This window comes from Rhizomucor pusillus, assembly GCF_041956525.1.
Source record: "Rhizomucor pusillus strain CBS 183.67 unplaced genomic scaffold VTP01scaffold_15, whole genome shotgun sequence".
Classification (NCBI taxonomy): domain Eukaryota; kingdom Fungi; phylum Mucoromycota; class Mucoromycetes; order Mucorales; family Lichtheimiaceae; genus Rhizomucor; species Rhizomucor pusillus.
In genome coordinates, this window is record NW_027192157.1 from 204,768 (window position 1) to 225,075 (window position 20,308).

Below are 20,308 nucleotides of genomic sequence, written 5' to 3' on the forward strand. Positions count from 1 at the left end.
AACACTCAGAAAATTGATAACAATGTCTCGCGGGGTCTTCCAACTCATTCTATACTGTACATCTGTTTGACAGACCTGGAAAGCAGAAAAGATCGGCAGCAACAAAGTTTCGCCAAGCATGGTTGGATTAACTCGATGATGGTAACTCGTTGCGTAACAAATGGTTAGGGCGAGTAGAAAGCCAATAATTAAGCACAGATGCCAATGTCGCACAAAGTGTATTGAAGGAAGGGGATTGGCATTAAACTATTACTTGCGGACAAGTTTCCAGAGAAGGCTCTTGTTTTCCGTGTTGACCTTGCATTTGGTGAGCTTTGTGCCGCCATTGATGCCCGAGGCTGCGATGCATCTAGGAATCATGTCGTACAGGTGCGATGCTGACACGATCTTGTAGTAGCCCTCGTATTTTTTGTCGGGGACAGCTAGCCAGAGCTGTTTGGGCGTTTTGATAGGTTCGTATCCGCCAGTGTCGTGCTTCTTGGTGTCGACCTCGCATTGCCAAAGAACCGCAGCGTCCGGGTATCCGCCCTTCTTGGTTACAGTCTGTAGCAATGTCCCAATATCAATTACAGTCATATATATTCATTTAAATCATATACGCATATTACCCATCGAGTGGAAATACACTTTTCAAGACCGGCCTTGTTCTTTCCACGTGCAGTGAAGTATTTTGTCTTTTTGTAACGTTTAACGCCCCATATCTTTTGGCCGCTCTTTCTCGGCGTGACAATGTTACCACTGCTAACGAAAGTAAGGGATTTCTTGCTGATGGCTGAACGGAATTCGTATGTGTCAGAAGGAAGCGTTTTGGCGGCCTTGTACAAAGCTGTGCCGTCCTTCTTGCCCGTCTTGCTCACGCCCTGCGCAGAGACTAGACCGACCAGCAGAAAGACTGCTAGAAAGCAGAAAATCAAAAATGAACGGGGGGACATACAGAGGAAAGGGAAGAAGGAGGAAGAAGGGAAGAAGAAGAAAGTATCGGCGTAATAATGGGCTTGGCTCTTTCGTGATTGACCACCTTTCTTTTAAATAATAAGCGGAGTGAATCATAGACAAGACAGAAGCATTTTGTTTGTGCAATGTATCACAAGCCTGTAACTTTTTTGAATTGTGTTCCTTGCATCACCAAATCGTTCATCGAGCACTCGGGATGACAGCAACAGCTGCTTTGATGAAAAATCCGCCCGGAGAAGTTAGAAAAGGGGTAAAACAATGATTTTCTGCTAGGATCGGCATGATACGATGTTGCTTTAGTACGGATAGCTAATGGCAGCGGCCGATGTCGACTGGATCAAAAACCAAGCTGGCATCCGAGGGTCAGAGCCACAACTATGTGAAACGTTCTGCCTTGGTATGCACGACATGAGATACACCGGGAGAACAATGAAAACAACCTTTTCGGCAAACAATGCAGTTGAATGAAAATGTCACTCCTACTTTCAGGATTTAATAAGGGTTCTTATGTGCGATCTTCTGCAGGCTGATTCGGCGTCCCATGCTAATATAGTCACAACTGCCACTTTAAAAAACCACAATCAATTGTCCATTTGGAGAAAAAATAAAGCAATAAACGCAAAAAAGCATTCTAGATCAGTTCATGCGGATCTGCAGTTGGAAAAACTTACATGATCTTCTTATGTATATCAAACCCAGTTTTCCTGCTGGAAAGAAATGGCTATGGTTTCATTGCAATAGGAAGATCATTATCCAGTCCCGCTGTAGGCGCTTGGACAATCTGGGCTGCGTCCGCGTGCTTTTGGGTTGCGCTCAGGAGGAAAGTTTTATCCTCTGTGCTACTGCTGCAAGTTTCTTAATATGGTCATGAACAGTTGCCCAGGCAGGCTAGTAGCACCAACAGTGAATATGAAAACGGGGAGACACACGCGATTGCCTGTCTAAAGTAGACCTCGAAAACCTTCCAAAGGTTGGACAATGGATTCCGTCGAAAATGACTCTGTAGAATAGTTCCTCTAATTCACAGTGAGTGTATAGAAGCTTTTGTAACACTACTGGAGATGTTAAAAATACTCTTCTTTTAGTCTCATCTCCAACATCTCTCACGATATTCTCACCATCCTCATCAACTTTTCTTGACTTGCTTTAAGCGCCTGTTAACGTCGGCTCACCAAGCAACTAGAGTTATGCTGCGAGAGCATCATGATGGCGTTCTGTAAATACGTCCGTTCAACCCAGCTAACAAAGTTTCGAATTCACGTCATACAGTTGCTTCGTTTGCATCAACTCTTACTGTGCAACCCTTCTCCATTTGTTTCTATCTGCATCTAAATCCACAGTTTTCTGCACAAATTGATATCTTCTTCATAGTTCTCCGCCTGCCAATAAAGTGTTGCTTTATTCTTTTGATATCTTAAAGCATGAACCAGCACTCAGTTAAACGTTCTCTTTTTTTGGAATCGCTATCGAAGCATCTTCTTATAGAGCGGCTTATATGGATTGCATCTGGTTCGAGGTTCTCGAAAACGAGACCTGGAATTATGCGGTGCAGATGCACATGTTTTGTATCACTGAACTTCAACGACTTAAACGACATATGTGGCTAAGAAGTCTGTCAGTATGCTTATTTGCTTGGTATCATTTCGGACAATACCCTGTATAATTTTTCCCTTTCCAGAACAGCAAACGATTCGAGCAGATGTTTGATACGAACTATAAACTGAGAATAAGCATTGCTTGCAAAGTGGAACGAACACAACTAATGTCTTACAGAAGAAATCACTTGGCTCTGGGAAAAGAACTCCTCCTGTAGAAAAGCAAAACATCAGAATGCAAAAACTTATATACAGATCATAGGAATATCGTACTTACTTCCGTTCTTCGCCGTATAGAAATTAATGGGCCGCTTCTCTTCCGCGATCAGTGCCTTCAATTCCGGTAGCACCGTGGTTTTAAAGTACTCGTAAAACCCATCCGGGCTAATGTCTGTTACTGCTCTTCCTAGGGTAAGGTGCAATGACTCAAATTCATGGAGCTTTTTGATATCCATGTAGCGGGAGAGTTCGCCAACTTTTTTGAGGTAGGCGTCGTAGAAGGCATTGCCTTTGAACGTCATCATTATGTATCTATCCAGAGGCTTGGAAAACTCGTTTCCCTTTGTAATGCGCGTAAATTATAATTCGTGCACTCCTATATCAGTATGGTCCTACTTACTATTGCTATTAAGGCATCTATCGCTAATTGTATTTGCGCTACTGTCCCTGTTATTTCTGCTGTCGGGTTGGTCCTGCAATCAAGGAATTTTACTTTAGCCCCCGAATAGTCTTTCAGTATTCGCATTCTCATTTTCAATGGGCCTTTCGAGGTCAAACGTGTTAGCAATTCAACTTATTGTAAGCTGTAGTAAAATAGATTGCACGTACCTTCAAGTACACTTGGCATAACTCTGGAGCTAAGTCTAAAGTATTTGGTCTTCACAGTTCCTGTTCCATTTCTTGCTTGACAGTACGAGCATGCGCCAAATGAATAGCACCGGCCAAGCCGGCATTCTTTGCTATGATCAAGCAATTTCGTCCATTCTGAGTATTCTTGGTATTCTTTGGTAGGACGTACGATGTTGCTCTTGCTTCTGTTGCTGGCGGGTATAGCGTCAGATAAAGTGCCAGCGGTAAGACCAGTCTGTCCTGGTCGAATATCGAAAAATTCCGCGGAAGCATGATCGCCAGACTTTTCATAGGAATTATATGCGCCACTGTCATCCATATGAAGCTGCTGTGTATATTTTGCGTCATTTTCAAAGCCTGTTTCGCCATACTCCTCTCCAGAGGTGGTAAGATCAATCACAGTTGCACTTTCTTGGCGAGCTTCTCGAACTGTTTGCTGTGCTTCGCACGTCTCAGTGAAGACTTCACTTTGCAATGTTTGCGGCTGAACCACGCGCTCGTAATAAGGAACAGCAGCTTTTACATTGTTGACATTCGAGGGACTCGCAATGCGTAAAGCATCGGAAACAGCGGTGGCAGGTTCTGTAGAACTCACGGCCCAAGGTAGGTTCGGTTCTATTTCGTCGTAGTCTGGAAGATCGAAAGATTCAGCGTGATCGTTCACTGACATTGTGGGAAACGCGGTGCAAGAATGAGTTTCGGGAGACCAAACTCAACCCGATTAAATGCACACGCAAATTGTCCGTTGTGTTGAACTTGGTATTTCCATTTAGCTCGCTTTCTTCTACAGCAATATCCCTAAAAAAAAGACATGCAAAGACCTTGATAAGACTATCTCCACTGCCTTTATGGATACTATCAGATGAAGCTAATGAAAAGCAGCAGGCCATTCCAGGCCAACGATATATCGGCGTCTAAATCAATGCGTGGGCTGGTCCGTGCACATTGCAGGGAAACTCGACGTATGCTACAGAGATCTGAATTTGAGAGCCTCGACGAAAATATAGATTTCCTGATGCGCTAAGGCGCTCTCCCGGGAAAGATGATAGCAAGCAGCAAAAGAATGATGCAACCATTAGCAACGCTCGCTGGTATGTTGACTTTGCAAAAAAGCCTGTCTCATTATGTACAAAAGTTCGACTACTCATTCTTGTCATGGAAATCTTGGTTAATATTATAATATTGCTCCAGTGTATAGTTTATGTTAAACTACTGAGAGACGTTTTTGAAATATGCAAACTGCTGTTTTCACTATATTGATCTTGTTACTGACGCAAGCAGTCTGGGACGGGATGTGATGATCCCCTACTACTGCTATGTATTACAGTAACGTGGCTAATGGGAGCTGCGCGTAAATCTCACTCAAACTGTAACAACAGGGTATAGTCTTTTCAATATGCACCTTCGAGAAATTTATGATGGAGTGTGATGTTTTCAGATCACGTCATCTATTCAGCACTCTGCTTCATTTCCATCTGCATCTACATCTACATCTAGATCCACCGCGGTTTTCTGCGCAAGCTGATATCTCCATGATGATTTTCCTCATGCCAATTGAGTGCTTATAGTATCCATCGTATACGCCCGGAAGGGATTTCGCTGACAAACATATGTCAATGCTCGTTCCGCGGAGCAAAGCGATGTAACTGTTACACATACCGTTCAAGCTTGTTGTAATGACTAGATCAGCAATGTAAATCTCCCTCAATGCAATTAATTGACCAAACGCATCAAATGAAAAACGCTTATCTGATTTAATAATGTAAAATGTTGCAATGATTTGTAAATGAAACAAAAGGAAAAGGATCCATCTGGAAGAAAGGAAGAGGATTATTTGCCGGCATCTTCCTTCAAGGTGACCGTTCTGTTGACTACAAGCTTCTGAATACCCTCCTTGACTTGACCGTCGCGAATCTTGTCAGTATCCAACACAGTGTCGTAGTCCAGACAGAAGTAGCCAGTGCGGACAAACTGCCATCGCATGCTCTCCTTATCGCGGCCAGTGGTGTCACGTGCCCAGTTCTTGATCTGCTCATAGATACCAACAGTTGCGATCGCGCCCTTGACGACCTGCAAAGAGTCGTGGTTGACACCGTTCAAGAAACCGCCAGGAGCGTCGTCTGGGTTGGAATATTTAAATAAGGGCTCGAATACGCGCACTTCATCCAGCTGGACTGGAGAGTTGAACTGGGGAGCCTCAGCAACCCAGTGGATGTAAGTCTTTGGCTTCTTAAATTCTCCCTCGTTCTCGTAATGGCACACGAGCTCGGTTATCTTGCCGTTGCTGTCCTTCCTGACATCAACGCATCGGATAGGACGCTTGACGTGAAGCAATCCAACAGATTTGTTGGGTGCAAGACGGTAATAATCCTTGGAGTCTTGTTCTCTGAAATCGGATGCATCAATGTAAAGGACCTTGGTAAACGGCACCTTGTATTCACCCATATCGGGATTGCGGGGCATGTTGGGAACATTGACCCATTCGACATAGTCATCAGGCAGATTCTCAATGGTCACCTTGATGGGTTCCATAACGACCATGGTACGCGGCACAGTCTTGTCCAAGTAGTCTCTGACCTTGGCCTCGAAACGGGTGACATCGATGGTGCTCTTGGCTGTAGTGACACCCAGTTCCAAAACAAAGTTGTTGATGGCCTGAGGAGGAACACCGCGTCTTCGGATACCAACAAGGGTGAACAGACGAGGATCATCCCTACAATTATATTCCAGAGTTTAGTGAGCTGATTAACAAACGATGTGGCGTGCATTTAAACTTACCAGCCGAGGACGTAGCCTTCGTTGACAAGCTTAAGAATCTTACGCTTAGACGTTAAAGCACCTGTAACGCTAAGACGACCAAACTCCCACTGGACGGGCTTGTAAACTTCGACGGCATCCACAAGCCAATAGTAGCTTTCTCGAGACTGTCTGAACTCAGTTGTGCAGAGCGAGTGGGTGATATTTTCAAATGAATCGACCAAGCAGTGGGTGAAGTCGTAGGTCGGGTAGATGCACCAATCGGAGCCAGTGCGGTGGTGAGGAGTGTACATGACACGGTAAGCAATGAGATCCCAGAACTGCGGGTTACCGCTTTCCAAATCCATTTTCATACGCAAAGTAATCTCTCCTTCTTTGTATCGTCCTTCTCTCATCTTTTGGAACTGGTCCAGAGTCTCCTCGATGGGTCTATCTCTATGGACGCATGCAGTGCGCGGTCCTCCGTTATCTCCGCCACGATGGGCGTGGATTTCCTCTCCAGTGCACTGGCAGGTATAAGCCAAACCCTTCTTGATCAGCTTGACAGCCAAGTCGTAAAGTTCTTGGAAGTAATCACTGGAGTAAGTAATCTTGTATGGTTCGAAACCGAGCCATCGAACGGTTTCAAGAATGGACGTAAAGTATTTCTCTTCCTCAGCTTCCGGATTCGTATCGTCGTAGCGCAGATAACAGATGCCATTATGGGCTTTTGCGTAACCAAAGTTGACATTTATAGCCTTCGCGTGGCCGATATGAAGATAACCGTTAGGTTCCGGTGGGAATCGCGTGACAACCTTGCCACCCGTCGCCTTCAGATGTTCTTCCATAAGCTCCGGCTTGATCTGCTTGTTGCCACCAGGTTTATGCAGGCGTGCAAGCTCACCCTCGAAGAACATGTTTGTCAGATTGACCTCCTTGGGTGCCTCTTCAGCCTTCTTCTTCGGAGCTGCTTCCTTCTTCTCCTTCTTCTTCTTCTGGGGAGCATCGCGTTCATCCTTGGGACCCAAAAGTGCCAAGTACTGAGATTCGACTTGATCCTTTACTGCACCACCGTCAGCCCATCGTAGTTCGGGAAGTTTTCGGGTATTTGCAAGAGTGGGGCCGAGAGTCTTGTAACGATTGGCAACAATGTTATCCTTATTGTTCTCAATGTACTTTTGAACTGTTTCTTTGATCTGATCAAGAGTGACAACGACACCTAGAAAGACAAAGAATGTAAGAGAGGAATACTCTCCAGCCCTACCCATTCAAGAGTTATATTCACTTACCAACACCGGTTGCCTCGTTGAATGCTTCAGTGTTAATAGAGTCGGTGCAGTTTTCAGCAAACTTGATGGCCGCTAAAGAGGATCACTTACAATCAGCCTTGTATTTTTCCACGATCCATCTCGAAACTCTGCAGCTTACCTGAAACTTGGTCGGCAGTCTTCAAATCGCGGGAGGTAATCTTCTCGACAATGTATCTGCGGTGCGGCATGGCGTCTTTGGTAATGGTCGACGCGAGCTGGTATAGTAAGTTGCCGACGTCCTTGTCGCACCCTTCCTCAGCCTTGGCCTCCTTAATGACGACTTCCAGCGTTGGTGCGAGCTTCTTGTTCTTTGCAGTGTCCTTTGCTTTCTGCTCGGACAAGCCGATTTTAGTGAAAAGTGGCACGAGATCGTCCATGGACGTTACGGGAGAGAGTGATTTCGGAATCAAGCGCCCGTCAATTGGCGGTCTCGCACATTTTCGACGGGTGCCTGACGTGCGTGACTCACAGCAGTCCCAGTTCGGTGTCGGTCCGTGCGTTTCCCCTCACTCTGCACCAATACGATCAAACCACCAAATTGTTGCTCATTCTGTATCCTGTCCTGCTTCAGACAATGTAAAAAATCACAAAGTACGAACTAGCTGCATATAAGCGTTCCATTTGCTGCTCGACTACAAGAGAAATCGCTTGACAATGCTTAGATCGTAGCAGTAACAATACAAAAATGGAATGGTTCTGTCAACAAAGCTCCAATGGCAAGGATGGCGCAGTGTCTCATGTCCTCGTATGACTTAATTTGGGAATAAAATATCTTTTCTGTAGTAAAGCACGATATTCGGAGGAAACGCTTTTATGAAAGTTTCTGGTATCAAAGATAATTGTGCAGCGGGAATGACTCCTGACTCTGCAAGTTATTCGACCTTTCTCGATTTTTAAAAAGGAATTCCGCCTGTGCTTCTGTCTAAAGTTTAGGTAGCTCCTGTTATGCGGATTTGGCAGATTTTGGAGACAGGCTATGTTTGCGGTCGTCGACCAGTTGCGTGGGAGCCAAAACATCGTCCTCACTCAGCGGATGAACTGTTTTTGCCGCCGCTGGTCGAGTATGTTCACATATCAACCAAAAGGATACGTAAGTACCCGATTTAGGCGGTTCCCTCGGGACAAGTACACTGTAACACACATTGTCACAGCATGTCTGTCCATGGCAATCTATTGGAGCTATCCATGTAAAGTAACATTCTCTGATCTGTGATCTGTATGGTTCCCTAGCAACCTACATCTGGTTGGATTGTTACAACAACAATAACACTTATCTGTTTAATTTATATATCCTGCGGACAAACATTGGTGTGAAAATAAAATAAGAAAACGTGGGCAGTGTATGGCAATTCTGTGTGGATCCACAAGGTTCTAGTACGTGCCTTGCAAAGCCCAGACAGCTGAAGTTCATAGGTATGTACAATGGTGACACACACGTGCGTGTGTGTAGATAATCATATAAAGCAAGTACCGTCTTTCAAATAAAAGATTCAACAGATAAATTACCGATATAATCAATCAGTTGCATACCTTTGCAACGCAACGGTGTGAGCTGTAAAGGGTAAATCTATGTTACCGGAAACCTTATCTACAGCAGCAGCGGAAGCAAACGCGGGATAGAAACAGCAGCATTTTCTGTTTGATCAAAATGCAAAGATACATACATATGGGGAACCAATCATGTTTGCATTCGATACCTGTATTTCACATTAATGTGATATTGTACTCTTTTCGCGTTCGATGGGTCGGTGCGGATGTTTGGTCGTAGTTACCAACGCCTTGGGTAGTAATGAGTTTGTCGACACGATGTAGCCGCGTGGCTGATCGAGCACGTTATAAATGCGTTTTCTATATTATATGATTCGGTTTAACTATCTCTGCTTATGAATCATTTCTTCGGCTTCGATGACGTGCGGTGTTTCACGTTATCGCAGAAGATAAAGAGAGCTGCTACGGAAAATCGGAAGTGTCGTACCGGAAAACTCACGAACAATGGATTTGTTCGACGGTAGCGTACCCCCAAAGCTGTGACCCCCAAAATTTCCAGCGAATGCGGTGCTGGGCATTGTACGCTTTGGACAATTGCTTGAAAGACTTTTAAGCCCTGAAACAGATCAAAGGACGCACCTTGCAACCTAAAGAGACACTTCTAAAGATCGTCGAACCTTGATTTCGATACCAAGAATTCCATTGTTTCTTAACCGTTTATCCGAAACTATCATTGTTTTTGTCAAACCAGTTGAACGCTGAGCGAAGAAAAAGTTATGTCATGGAAACAAGTGGAGTCTGTGGAGAAACCAGAAAGATCAGAAGATTCTGCTGGCAATCCAAAAAAGGCAAGGTTGGTTGGCGAAGTTGGTGTCGAGCAACACAAAATCCTGTTTTCGGAGATGAAATACCGCGAAAAGTTGGCTCGTTAGTTTCAGAAACCAGCAGCAGGCAATGAAAAAAAAAATATAAGAATAGCGTGGGGGTTTTTCACTCTTTTCCTTCTTACCCCAACCGTATGCTCCATTTTCCTTATGAGCTCGGATACCAAACCACAGCAACAGCAGCCCGCACAGAACACGACTATTACATTTGCAGACCAATCCGGCCACCCTAATAACCATGCGAATCACGAGAAGATCACCCAGCGAGCTCTGACTCGATCGTCTACCGGCCAGAGTAGCATGTCGTTTGATGCACGATCCGTGCGCAGCGTGCTCATGAAAAAGATGAGTCTCGTCAAGCGGCGCCGGAAAGGACGCGAGAGAGAACGGGTTGAAGGTCCTCCCTACCATACCATGGATCTGGATACCGTTGCAAAACTCATGAAGTCGGATCTCGAGGATGGTCTTCCCGAAAGCGAAATCGAATCACGTCGGGCTGAAAGTGGCTACAATGAAATGGAAGGCGAGGGCGGTGTTAATCCGTTCAAGCTACTTTTGAAACAGTTTCTCAACATCATGGTCGTCATTTTACTTATTGCAATGGTAAGCGATTAGCGAACAAGAACAATGTGGATTAAAATATGATGCTTAACGCTCAATCCTGAATAGGTTGTCTCCTTCGTCTTCAAGGACTGGGTTGAAGGAGGCGTTATCTGTGCCATCATGTTCTTGAATGCTGGTGTCGGATTCGCTCAAGAATTCAAAGCCGAAAAAACCATGGATTCGCTCCGTCAGATGGCATCACCGACAAGTCAAGTCGTCCGCAACGGCCAGGCCATGACCGTTCCCACTCGCGAACTCGTTCCAGGCGATATCATCATTTTAAAGACAGGGGATGTTGTTGGCGCCGATTGTCGAATCATCGAATCTTTCAACATGGACATTGATGAAGCCCTTTTGACAGGCGAGTCTGTTCCCGTCAATAAGGTGTAAGTAAAAAAAAAAATCGAGTTATTGCAATCAGAGTTTTGCTTACAGTGAACAATGCTCAGTACGGATACCCTTGAAGGAGCAGATATCCCGCTGGGTGATCGTGTCAACATGACTTATTCTAGCACCGTTTTGACCAAAGGACGCGGAAAAGGTAAACAATAACTACATAAGACCTTATACAAGAACATATTGATCTCTAACGTTTCACTCTAATTAGCTATTGTCACTGCCACTGGTATGAACACTGAAATCGGTAAAATCGCTTTGCGTCTGCTCAACAGCGACGACAACCGTAAGACGCCGCTCCAACGCTCTCTGGACAAGATGGCCTTTGTACTCCTCGCTATTGCCATTCTTGCCGTTATTATAGTATTCTCCACACAAAAGTTCCAGCTCGGCGACGAAAGTGTCCTGTACGCCATTTCCACCGCTATTGCCGTTATCCCAGAAGCCCTCGTAGCTGTTGTCACGCTCACTCAAGCATTCGGTGTGCACGGTATGGCCAAGGCGAACGCGCTCGTCCGCAAGATCTCTGCTTTGGAAATGTTGGGTGCTGTCACGAACGTATGCTCAGACAAGACTGGTACCTTGACTCAATCCAAGATGGTGCTTACCCGGTTGTGGCGACCCGATGAAGGATTTTTCAAGGTGGGAGGCCTTGGCTTTGATATCACCGGCGACGTGACATCGGAAACAAGCAACGAGAACATCTCCAAGGACTCGTGCTCTCCCGGTATGCGCAACATGCTGCTCAACGCTGCCCTGTGTAACATGAGTGAGGTGCGCAAGAGCAAGGAAACAGGTGAATATATCGGTATCGGCGATCCTACTGAAATCGCGCTTCAAGTATTTGCACACAAACTGCAAATGGGCAAACCGTCACTGACAAAGAACGCCAAAGCCGGAGAAAACTGGAAGTTGATTGCCGAATATCCTTTCGACTCATCTATCAAGCGCATGAGTATCCTGTGTCAAGCTCCCGATGGAACCTACTATGCCTTCATTAAGGGCGCCACCGAACGTGTGCTCAGCACTTGCGTGAACTACCAGACTTCCAGCGAAAATGATGTCGTCTCCTCGTCCACCGAAGAGCTCGAGAACCTCGTTTTGCCTCGCGTCGAAGATTTGGCCAAGGGCGGTCTTCGTGTGCTGTCTCTGGCTTTGCGCAAAGTCAAGGCTAAGGGTAACGTCGATGCAGACACTTTTAAGCGTGAAGATATCGAACAAGACATGACCTTCCTGGGCCTCGTCGGTATCTACGATCCACCTAGAGCTGAATCTCGCGACGCTGTGCTGGAATGCCACCGTGCTGGTATCACGGTACACATGCTCACGGGTGATCACATTGCCACTGCTACCGCTATCGCTCGCGAAGTCGCCATCTTACCGGACGACTATGGCTTGAAGGAAGGAGGTGAAGACCGTGAACTCGTCATGGCGGCTAGCAAGTTTGATAAGCTGACAGTCGAGGAAATCGATGCACTGCCTGAGCTGCCTCTTGTGATTGCTCGCTGCAGCCCTGACACCAAAGTTAAGATGATTGAAGCACTGCACAGACGCCAGCGCATCACGGGTATGACCGGCGACGGTGTGAACGACAGTCCCAGTCTGAAGGAATCCGATATCGGTATCGCGATGGGTCAGAATGGCTCGGATGTCGCCAAGCAAGCAGCCGAAATCGTGCTCGTCGATGACAACTTTGCTACGATCGTCAAGGCTATCGAAGAAGGCCGGCGTGTATTTGCGAATATCTCGAGATTTGTTGTGCACATGGTCTCCGGAAACGTTGCCGAAGTGACGCCGCTTATTCTGGGTCTCGGATTCATTGACACTCAGGGACAGCCGGTGTTCTTGATGACCCCTATCCAGATTCTGTTCAACAATATCTTGACCAGCTCCCCGCCCGCCATGAGTTTAGGTTTGGAGCCCGTGCACCCCGAGCAGATGCTTGTGCCACCTCGTCCGACCAACGAGGGTCTCTTCTCACGCTCCAATCTCGCCGATCTGTTCTTTTATGGTATCATGATGGGCGTCATCTGCTTGCTCAACTTTATCGTCGTTGTTTATGGTTACGGAGGCGGAGAACTCGGTCACGACTGCAACCATGGGTACAATGAATCCTGTGAAGTCGTCTTCAAGGCCCGCGGTGCTGTATTCACTGCACTCACTGTCATGATTTTGCTGCATGGTTTCACTTGCCGCGACCTTGTCAACCCGATTTGGACATACAAGGTTTGGTTCAAGAAGAAGCAAAACTTCTATCTTCTGTGGTCCTTTGCCGGATGCATGGCTCTCTGCATCATTGTGCTCTACGTGCCTGTGTAAGTTGATGAATCTTATTTGTGCTGATAATTATAGATGAAACTGAATGATGATGTATATAGCCTCAACACGGTCGTTTTCAAGCACAAGGGCATCACTTGGGAGTGGGGCATGGTTGCTGCTTCCTGCCTTGTATACATTGCATTCACTGAAATTTGGAAGTTTGGCAAGCGAGTGCTCCATCGTCGTGCTGCTCGCAAACGAGAAGCTGCCGCCGCGGCTGAAGACAAATAGAAGTTTACTCTCTCCTCCTTACTATTCCTCGCCTTGCGCCTGTTCTTTTTTTTTCATTATCATCCCTGCGATTTCCCCACTTTCATCTACGCTAAACATTGTATTATCGTGTGTGTGTTTGTATACAGTTCTCCTGCTGCTTCTATAGCTAAATTATGTTTTACAATATATGATATATAGTCTTTTGCGTTTTGCACCTAGAAATCTTCATAGTAATCGTCTATTCCATCGTCAAATGTTAGCAACGTTACTCTGGACAAGCATTGTGTCCCACATATACCTTCAATGCCGTTGACAGCGTGAAGTATAAACAAAATGACGTTGGATGTGAACTTCATGCTGAATCCTTGGTATAGACCGCGCAGTCCCCATCCAGGCAGGATGTTCTTGCTGGCCTTCTTCTTGCTACTACCCTTCTTTCTGCGTCGTCCTCCTTCCTCTTTGACGATGCGGTACAACGCATCGGTAACACCGGTGTAAGGCACAGGACGCAATGCAACGACTGTTTCGAATCTTTTGTTGCCTGGTGTGCGAGACCGGATCTGACACTGCATACGTTTGCGGATCGTGTCAAGAGGGAGAGTGATCAGGATTTCTAGAGTGTTGAGGCCGAGCTCTGCAAGGCTGTACAAAAACGGCGAATCGCTTGCAGAGATTCCAAACACTCGGTCGATAATCAAAGGGGTTGTGTTTTGTAACAATGGCGTGATAGTGTGATAAAGTAGTGTAGGTACGAGATTGTGCGAAAGGTATAATCCTCCTAAGCCGCCCTCTTCTGCAATAATCGTACGGAGTGCGTGCAATGGACCCTTGTATTTGCGGTGGAGCGGCGAGTGAGATTGTACGATAAGTCTAGCGGCAGGATATACATGTCATTTTATCGATGTCATATCCTCCACGTCCCACTCGCAAAAAAACTTACCTAGTTCGCACCAATTCCAGCGGACTCAGTATGAAGCCGACGATCAAGTTGCTGCCGACAAGCGTAGCAAGGTTTGGACCGACGCGATCCAAATGGACAAGCGGGATGGTGTCGTCGTAAAGATCAAACATGTCGTTGAGTGAACCTTCCAACGTTGGTTGCAAAAACAAGTGTAAAATCTCATACACCCAATTGGTGTATTGTCCCTTGAAAAGCGCCCGCCAGCCCTCGTGTGGGTGCTTCATTAACCGCCCAATTCCCTGCCACACTCCTCCTTCGATCGGCTTCATCTGATAAGATGGTCGAGTGTCGTCATCGTACACACTCTTTCGTACAATGTATCCGCTCTCATCAAGTGGCATCTGCTGCGAGAATTCTGGGTCGGTGTAGTCAAGTGTTGCGCCGGAGGGACCTGGTGCCTGCGTTGATGATCTGCGTCGTCGTCGCTTACTGTCGTCAAAGAACTCCTCCTCCTCTTCAGAGTCTTCTTCCTCATCCTCTTCTTCTTCTGCTGCTCCGTATGGATCATACTCTTCTTCTTCTTCGTCTTCTTCCTGACCATTGTCGCTACTTGGCTGGGTCATCGTCTCAGATACTTCCGCGTCTTCTCTAGGCAAGTATTGCACCTGCAACAAGGTGTTTGATACATCAAAGGGGCAGCTGATAGCGGTCGTCAAGTACTTTAATATACTGAAGTTGACGAGTTCTCGAGCAGCCGCGCTCGAATCGATCAGATCGTCGTTTTCAGCTGCATAGTATGAAATGGGAGCGGTTGGCGGCTGGCCTGCGAATGCTGTATAGTTGTCGGTTGTCAGGCCCGGGGTATAGTAAGGACGGAGACCGTTGAGTCCCTTTCCGGGAGTGGCAGGGAACGTTGCAAAGGGGTGGCTCTGATCACTTTGTGGCATGGTGTTTCAGAAGAGAAAAAGGCTGCTGTGAAAGCTGGGCTGACCGCGTGTCTCCTCCCACCAGTCGGTCACGCATATATTATTGACTCCTCCCCGTCGGGCACCCCCTTTTCGGAAAATTCGACAACAATCGGGAGGAGGGATGGAAAGCGCGGTGAAACTAACGGTAATGCTTGTTCATTGTTTTATTTTCTTCATGGTTTCAAGTCTGTGTTCACATATCATCATCATCGATCTTCATCTTCATATAAGGCACTTGAGTATAATGTAAAAAAATGGAGAGCAACTGTGGTGTGTTTGAGAAAGGGTATATGATTAAGGGGAATAGTATGTTGTTGGATATACAGCTCAACCATGACCAGCATAAGCAGAACCTTTGAATCCATCAAAGGAGAAAAGCATGAGTGAAGTGAAAAAAGGGGAAAGATATAGAGGTAGAGATAAAAAAATGAATAAAAGATATGAGTAAAAGTAAAGAAGACAGAAAAAAAAGGTCTACATGGACATCATAGAAACGATGGCAGAAGCAGCAGCTTGAACGTGTTGGTCAGCTTCATAGGGCAAAGTGAATGCTGATTTAGGAGGCTCCTTCGAAAAATAAGTTGCAGTTGGAGGTGGAGTAGGCAACGTCGCCACACCCGGCAAGATAATGTCGACATTGTCGTCGTTCAAAAGATTTTTGATAGAAGGGCATGTAATTGACGCTAACGATGATGTGGATCCGGTGCTGCTTGCGCTGACAGAGGCTCGCAGAGGAGGCAGATAACGATGCTGTTGCTGTTGCTGTTGCTGTTGCTGTTGTTCCTCATCCTCCTGCTGCGGCTGCTGCTGGTGATGATGATGATGATGATAATGGTTGTAGTAGTCTTCCTCTTGAGGTCTCCTCGGTGTGGGCGCTATGACCTGTTCGCCTCGTGCTTGTTGCCAATTTTGGCCACGATGCGTGTAATATGACCCGCCGGACGGCGCGCAGGTTCCGAAAACAGGCGAGCGGTGTGCCTGGTTGCCATCCTTGACAAGTGCTCGTAAGATATCCTCGATGACAGTAAGACGTTCCTCTATGGATTCTACGGTGATGCATGAAGCGCTGTTGTTTCCCGTCTTATCGGCCGTCTTTTTTTGCGAGGTCTGGCTGCCAAATTTCTGCTTTGGGGAAGGCACATACCGACAGTCAATGTTGAGCTTGATGCATCGGGTGCACGGTTTCTCCCCGTTACATTTTGTCTTCTTGCGGCGGCATTCATGGCAAGCGTTGGGGACCTTGAGCCGCTTTCTCTTTCTCGTGTACGGCGAAGATAAGGCGTCGACGTGGCAGACACTCAACATCCTGGTGGGGCTGGTCTTGTAAAAGGGTGAACAACAAGCTGAGGAGAGAAAAGAAAAAAAGAACAAGCTAGCAGACAGCTTTATAAAGGTTGATGTCCGGAATAACCCTGAAGAGCGTGACCTGTTGCTGTATGCGGTTGCTTATTCCGGACCGTGGCGCCACGCCGCTTTACTTTTTTTTTGTGCAGTCTCACTTGCAACCTCCTCCTCATATTATCATTCTCTCCCACTCCCCCCAGGACCAGTTCCACCCCCCCCCCCGTTCCCCAATCCGATTCATTGGCTGCTGCTGCAACGCGCGATCGTAACCACGGCAATTTTTCGTTGATGCACCTAGATGCCCATCCCGACTGTGTCTTTTCCCTCTGATCATTGTACTAACCCCCTGCTGTTTCTTTGCAAGCGATGTCCATGTACTCTTGAGGACTGCTAAAGGAATCGTTGCCGATCCGAGGATGCCGTGTGACAACAATTGAGGAACCTCGTGCCTCACTTCCCAAATGTGAAAGCAACCTCTCATTTCTGGACAAGAACCACGCCAGCCTGAGTATGAGAACACGGCTAGATATTCCCGGGAAGTGCTAAGGAGACAGACAGCTTGTTGGTGATATATGGGTCAGGCTATATTTTTCACGGGTCCTGACAGCCCAGTATATTTGCAACAAGCAATGTTCCCTGCTTCTTCTTCGAGCGACACACTGACATTTCTCTTCATTATCGATCGTAGGACAAAAGGGGGAGAATGCACAAAAGAGAGAGAGAAAGAGTACTATAACACGGAGGAACACATCCCTTGTGAGCCGATACACAGTAGCACTCCGCACGCACGGGGAGTAATCGATTTTCGCACTACGTCAAGTCATACAATGCCAAATACAATATACTATCTTTTTGTCTTTCTCTCGTGGCAACTTTGGCTCTCCGGTCGGTGTTGCGCGCGCGCCATTCCCACTCCCTCCCACCCCCCATCTGAGCGCTCCCCCGCGGACGGTTCCATCACGGACCTGGCTGTTGCAGTCTGTCTTTCTACGTGTGTATATATTCTTACACAGTCTTTGGTTACAACTTGTTTCTCCCTAAACAGCCACGGAAACTATCACAAATACGACCGGGTTCAGCTTGGTCCCATTCACGCTCGCTGTTGCTGTGGATGCCCCTACATGCACACGCGCTGCAAGACGCCTATTTATCCGATCGGGTATGCGCTGTAGCTATTTTGCATACGAAAATGATGGTGAAACAAAACACAAATGCTTTGATGCCCGATGGTGACACAGGGAAATGTCCTCGTGCGAAGCGAGCATTCGCTTGGAAGAAGGCACGCATTCCGTGCCAATGCTCTGGACGTTCGTGCATATTTGTCATGTTCCAGACTCGTAAGTAAATATACAGTAGTCTACCTGTAAAAAACGTGTTGTCTTTCTTTCATGTCTGCAAGTCTATTTACATCAGATGGTTGTCCCTACACTGCAATGTGTGTGGCAGCTGATCGCTGTTCACGTTGTCTTTTTCCGCCACCAGCTTTGAAAAGAAGAGAAAGGCGGTTCAAAGAAGTGTTGAGTCGGACCGCCACACAGTTACCTGACTGGCCTCTGTGGCCTCCCATCGCTGCATACACATTGCGGAAGGAACCGGCGCGCAACACCTTGTCAACACAAACACTGGAGCCGCATCCTTTTGATGACTTTGCCGCCAAGCAACTCACTTAGCAGTCGGAACTGCGACAGCGCCGCAACCAGTTCAAAACATACGTGCTTGTATTGCTATGTTACGGATATCCCGTATATTTCTTCACACCAAACACGCTATGTGAACATCCTGTCCAAAACTAATTGCTTACGGCGTTTGTTTACAGCGCTTCGAGCCCGATGTGGTCACTTTGAAACTAGTATGATGTTAGCAACCGGCTGTCCATTACAACTAGCAGGACACCGCGCATATTGTGGAAACAAACAAAGCTCCTCGATACATAAATATATACTTAGCAATATCTTTACAGTAAAATCTTGGAAACGATGGAACCTCGGAATAGAACTGATTAGGCATTCCTGCTAAAAAGTCCTTTTGATTCATAAGCCTCTGAAATAAACAAAGATGTACCTGTCAGGATGGGTATCCGGTAGAAGCAAAAATGGAAGTAGCAAACAGATCAGCAAGCTAATTATGTTGTTGATTCTGCCATACATTTAGCTCTTCACACATCGCTACATAGTACCGCCCTCCTAGGCGAACGTAATGTTTCGGATTCTAAAGTAGTTGAGCCACAAGCAGCTGATAGCTCGGCGCGTCTCAATCTGCCAGAAAGTGCTGCCGTGGACCCGGCGGTTTGAACAACCGGCCGAGTTTAATGACAGTCGAGCCAAAGAGAAAGCATGTAAAGAAGGCCGAAGGATCAAGCGTGCAGCCGAGAGTGAGGCGATTGTTCGTCATGGATGAGATTTGCAATAAGTTCTGGAAGCTACTGCTATCGTGAACCTCGACTTCAATGGTGATCCAAATCCAAAGAAATTCGATTATCAGTACCCCAACCAGACGATATCTTACAGTCTGTCGCTTACTGGAGCCATGGTTTCAATCATGTCGCAGCGATTGCAGATTCCTGGTTTGGTTCGCCTGCGATGATCCAAGCCTTGAAAGACCACGCCGTTGGCTCGATAATAAGACCAAATCAAGGATCGATTGTCTGCAGAAGATAGTCTGCATCTTGAAGCAACGATCCAGTTCAGATGCTGTGTTTGTTTCTCCGTTGTCTAACTCCTTGGATTGCATCGCATGTCAGGATATGGCTCACAGTGTCGAACTTACCAAATTGGCAGATGCCAAGGAAACGTACAGCGTAAAGAAAAGATGCAACGTTCATGTTTAGCATAGTGACTTTTTCAAACAGAAATGCTGAGATATATCCGCACGCATCAAAATCAACCTGTGTCCATGGTATCGATAAATTATGCTGACTTCAGTAAAAATCCTGAAGATCTCAAGGATTTCCTCAAGTGTGTGTATTACAGCAAATGTCAATTACATGTAAACTAATATGTCTGTCTGCTGGTGTAGAATCCAGGAAAATGTTAAGCATATTATCATCGACAATTATGCGATCACGCGACGTTTCGAAAACTGGCAAGGTATGGTTATCGATGTCGATCACGTCCAACGACGTCGATGGCATTATGGTGCTTCCGGTATTCGTCTCTTTGATATTTGATCGTTCCGAGCACTAGAATATTGACAGGCTTCTGCAGTCGAGAACCTGTAGGTGCAGAAAAAAGATCAGACTGCGCTCAACTGTATCAGCAACAGCGTTGAAATCCGCTACAAGGATGAAGATAGGCACGAAGCTAAAGAAGCCGATGGACCACAACTACGCTCGACATCTTCACTGCGTTAAGGCAATATTACGGGACGACCTACCCAAGTAAGATAAACAAGAATCTCTGGAAACAGTCGAACGAGCCTGTAGTTATACGAACCGATGCCTACATGGCGTACGTATTTATATTCGAAAGACCGAAGTCAAATAATGATTTGTTAAAAGATTTGGATGCATGTAGTAGCTAACAAATATCGTGGCAGAGCAATATCCGTCGACAAGGAATGGATTACAAGAGCTCCCCCGAAACATGGATATAGGCGCTTGGCAAAGAGGAATGTACCATTTATCTAAACTGCCATAGAATTTGGATGCTGTGCGGATTCAAAGCACCGGGGTCGTTGGCATAGATCCAGGTAAGTTTCAATAGTAGAAATGCAATGCTATCGGATCATGTTTCTGTACGTTGAAGCTAAC

The 20,308-nt window shown here is 46.3% G+C and overlaps 8 protein-coding genes across 8 annotated transcripts; 2 read left to right on the top strand and 6 right to left on the bottom strand.

The window, feature by feature from the left end:
- Nucleotides 1-249: 249 nt before the first annotated feature.
- VTP01DRAFT_3045 (uncharacterized protein) lies at nt 250-932 on the bottom strand (the record flags this gene model as incomplete). The annotated part of the gene is made up of 2 exons (XM_069381573.1): nt 250-543; nt 609-932. 2 exons carry the CDS (start codon nt 930-932, stop codon nt 250-252), a joined length of 618 nt encoding a protein of 205 aa, XP_069236692.1.
- A 1,436-nt stretch (nt 933-2,368) lies between these two features.
- Nucleotides 2,369-4,068, bottom strand: VTP01DRAFT_3046 (uncharacterized protein; the record flags this gene model as incomplete). The annotated part of the gene is made up of 6 exons (XM_069381574.1): nt 2,369-2,557; nt 2,609-2,667; nt 2,726-2,761; nt 2,827-3,109; nt 3,169-3,311; nt 3,378-4,068. 6 exons carry the CDS (start codon nt 4,066-4,068, stop codon nt 2,369-2,371), a joined length of 1,401 nt encoding a protein of 466 aa, XP_069236693.1.
- A 1,160-nt stretch (nt 4,069-5,228) lies between these two features.
- Nucleotides 5,229-7,821, bottom strand: VTP01DRAFT_3047 (uncharacterized protein; the record flags this gene model as incomplete). Its single annotated transcript, XM_069381575.1, has 4 exons — nt 5,229-6,111; nt 6,177-7,353; nt 7,424-7,495; nt 7,563-7,821. 4 exons carry the CDS (start codon nt 7,819-7,821, stop codon nt 5,229-5,231), a joined length of 2,391 nt encoding a protein of 796 aa, XP_069236694.1.
- A 1,266-nt stretch (nt 7,822-9,087) lies between these two features.
- On the bottom strand, nt 9,088-9,666 carry VTP01DRAFT_3048 (uncharacterized protein; the record flags this gene model as incomplete). Its single annotated transcript, XM_069381576.1, has 4 exons — nt 9,088-9,141; nt 9,217-9,292; nt 9,432-9,538; nt 9,610-9,666. 4 exons carry the CDS (start codon nt 9,664-9,666, stop codon nt 9,088-9,090), a joined length of 294 nt encoding a protein of 97 aa, XP_069236695.1.
- Nucleotides 9,667-9,966: 300 nt separating this feature from the next.
- Nucleotides 9,967-13,365, top strand: VTP01DRAFT_3049 (uncharacterized protein; the record flags this gene model as incomplete). Its single annotated transcript, XM_069381577.1, has 5 exons — nt 9,967-10,419; nt 10,486-10,805; nt 10,869-10,960; nt 11,027-13,130; nt 13,194-13,365. 5 exons carry the CDS (start codon nt 9,967-9,969, stop codon nt 13,363-13,365), a joined length of 3,141 nt encoding a protein of 1,046 aa, XP_069236696.1.
- A 197-nt stretch (nt 13,366-13,562) lies between these two features.
- VTP01DRAFT_3050 (uncharacterized protein) lies at nt 13,563-15,195 on the bottom strand (the record flags this gene model as incomplete). Its single annotated transcript, XM_069381579.1, has 3 exons — nt 13,563-13,585; nt 13,646-14,217; nt 14,288-15,195. 3 exons carry the CDS (start codon nt 15,193-15,195, stop codon nt 13,563-13,565), a joined length of 1,503 nt encoding a protein of 500 aa, XP_069236697.1.
- Nucleotides 15,196-15,690: 495 nt separating this feature from the next.
- On the bottom strand, nt 15,691-16,521 carry VTP01DRAFT_3051 (uncharacterized protein; the record flags this gene model as incomplete). Its single annotated transcript, XM_069381580.1, has 1 exon — nt 15,691-16,521. One exon carries the CDS (start codon nt 16,519-16,521, stop codon nt 15,691-15,693), a length of 831 nt encoding a protein of 276 aa, XP_069236698.1.
- Nucleotides 16,522-19,006: 2,485 nt separating this feature from the next.
- On the top strand, nt 19,007-19,726 carry VTP01DRAFT_3052 (uncharacterized protein; the record flags this gene model as incomplete). Its single annotated transcript, XM_069381581.1, has 3 exons — nt 19,007-19,350; nt 19,482-19,514; nt 19,576-19,726. The coding sequence occupies 3 exons, from the start codon at nt 19,007-19,009 to the stop codon at nt 19,724-19,726; spliced, it is 528 nt and encodes a 175-aa protein (XP_069236699.1).
- Nucleotides 19,727-20,308: the final 582 nt, after the last annotated feature.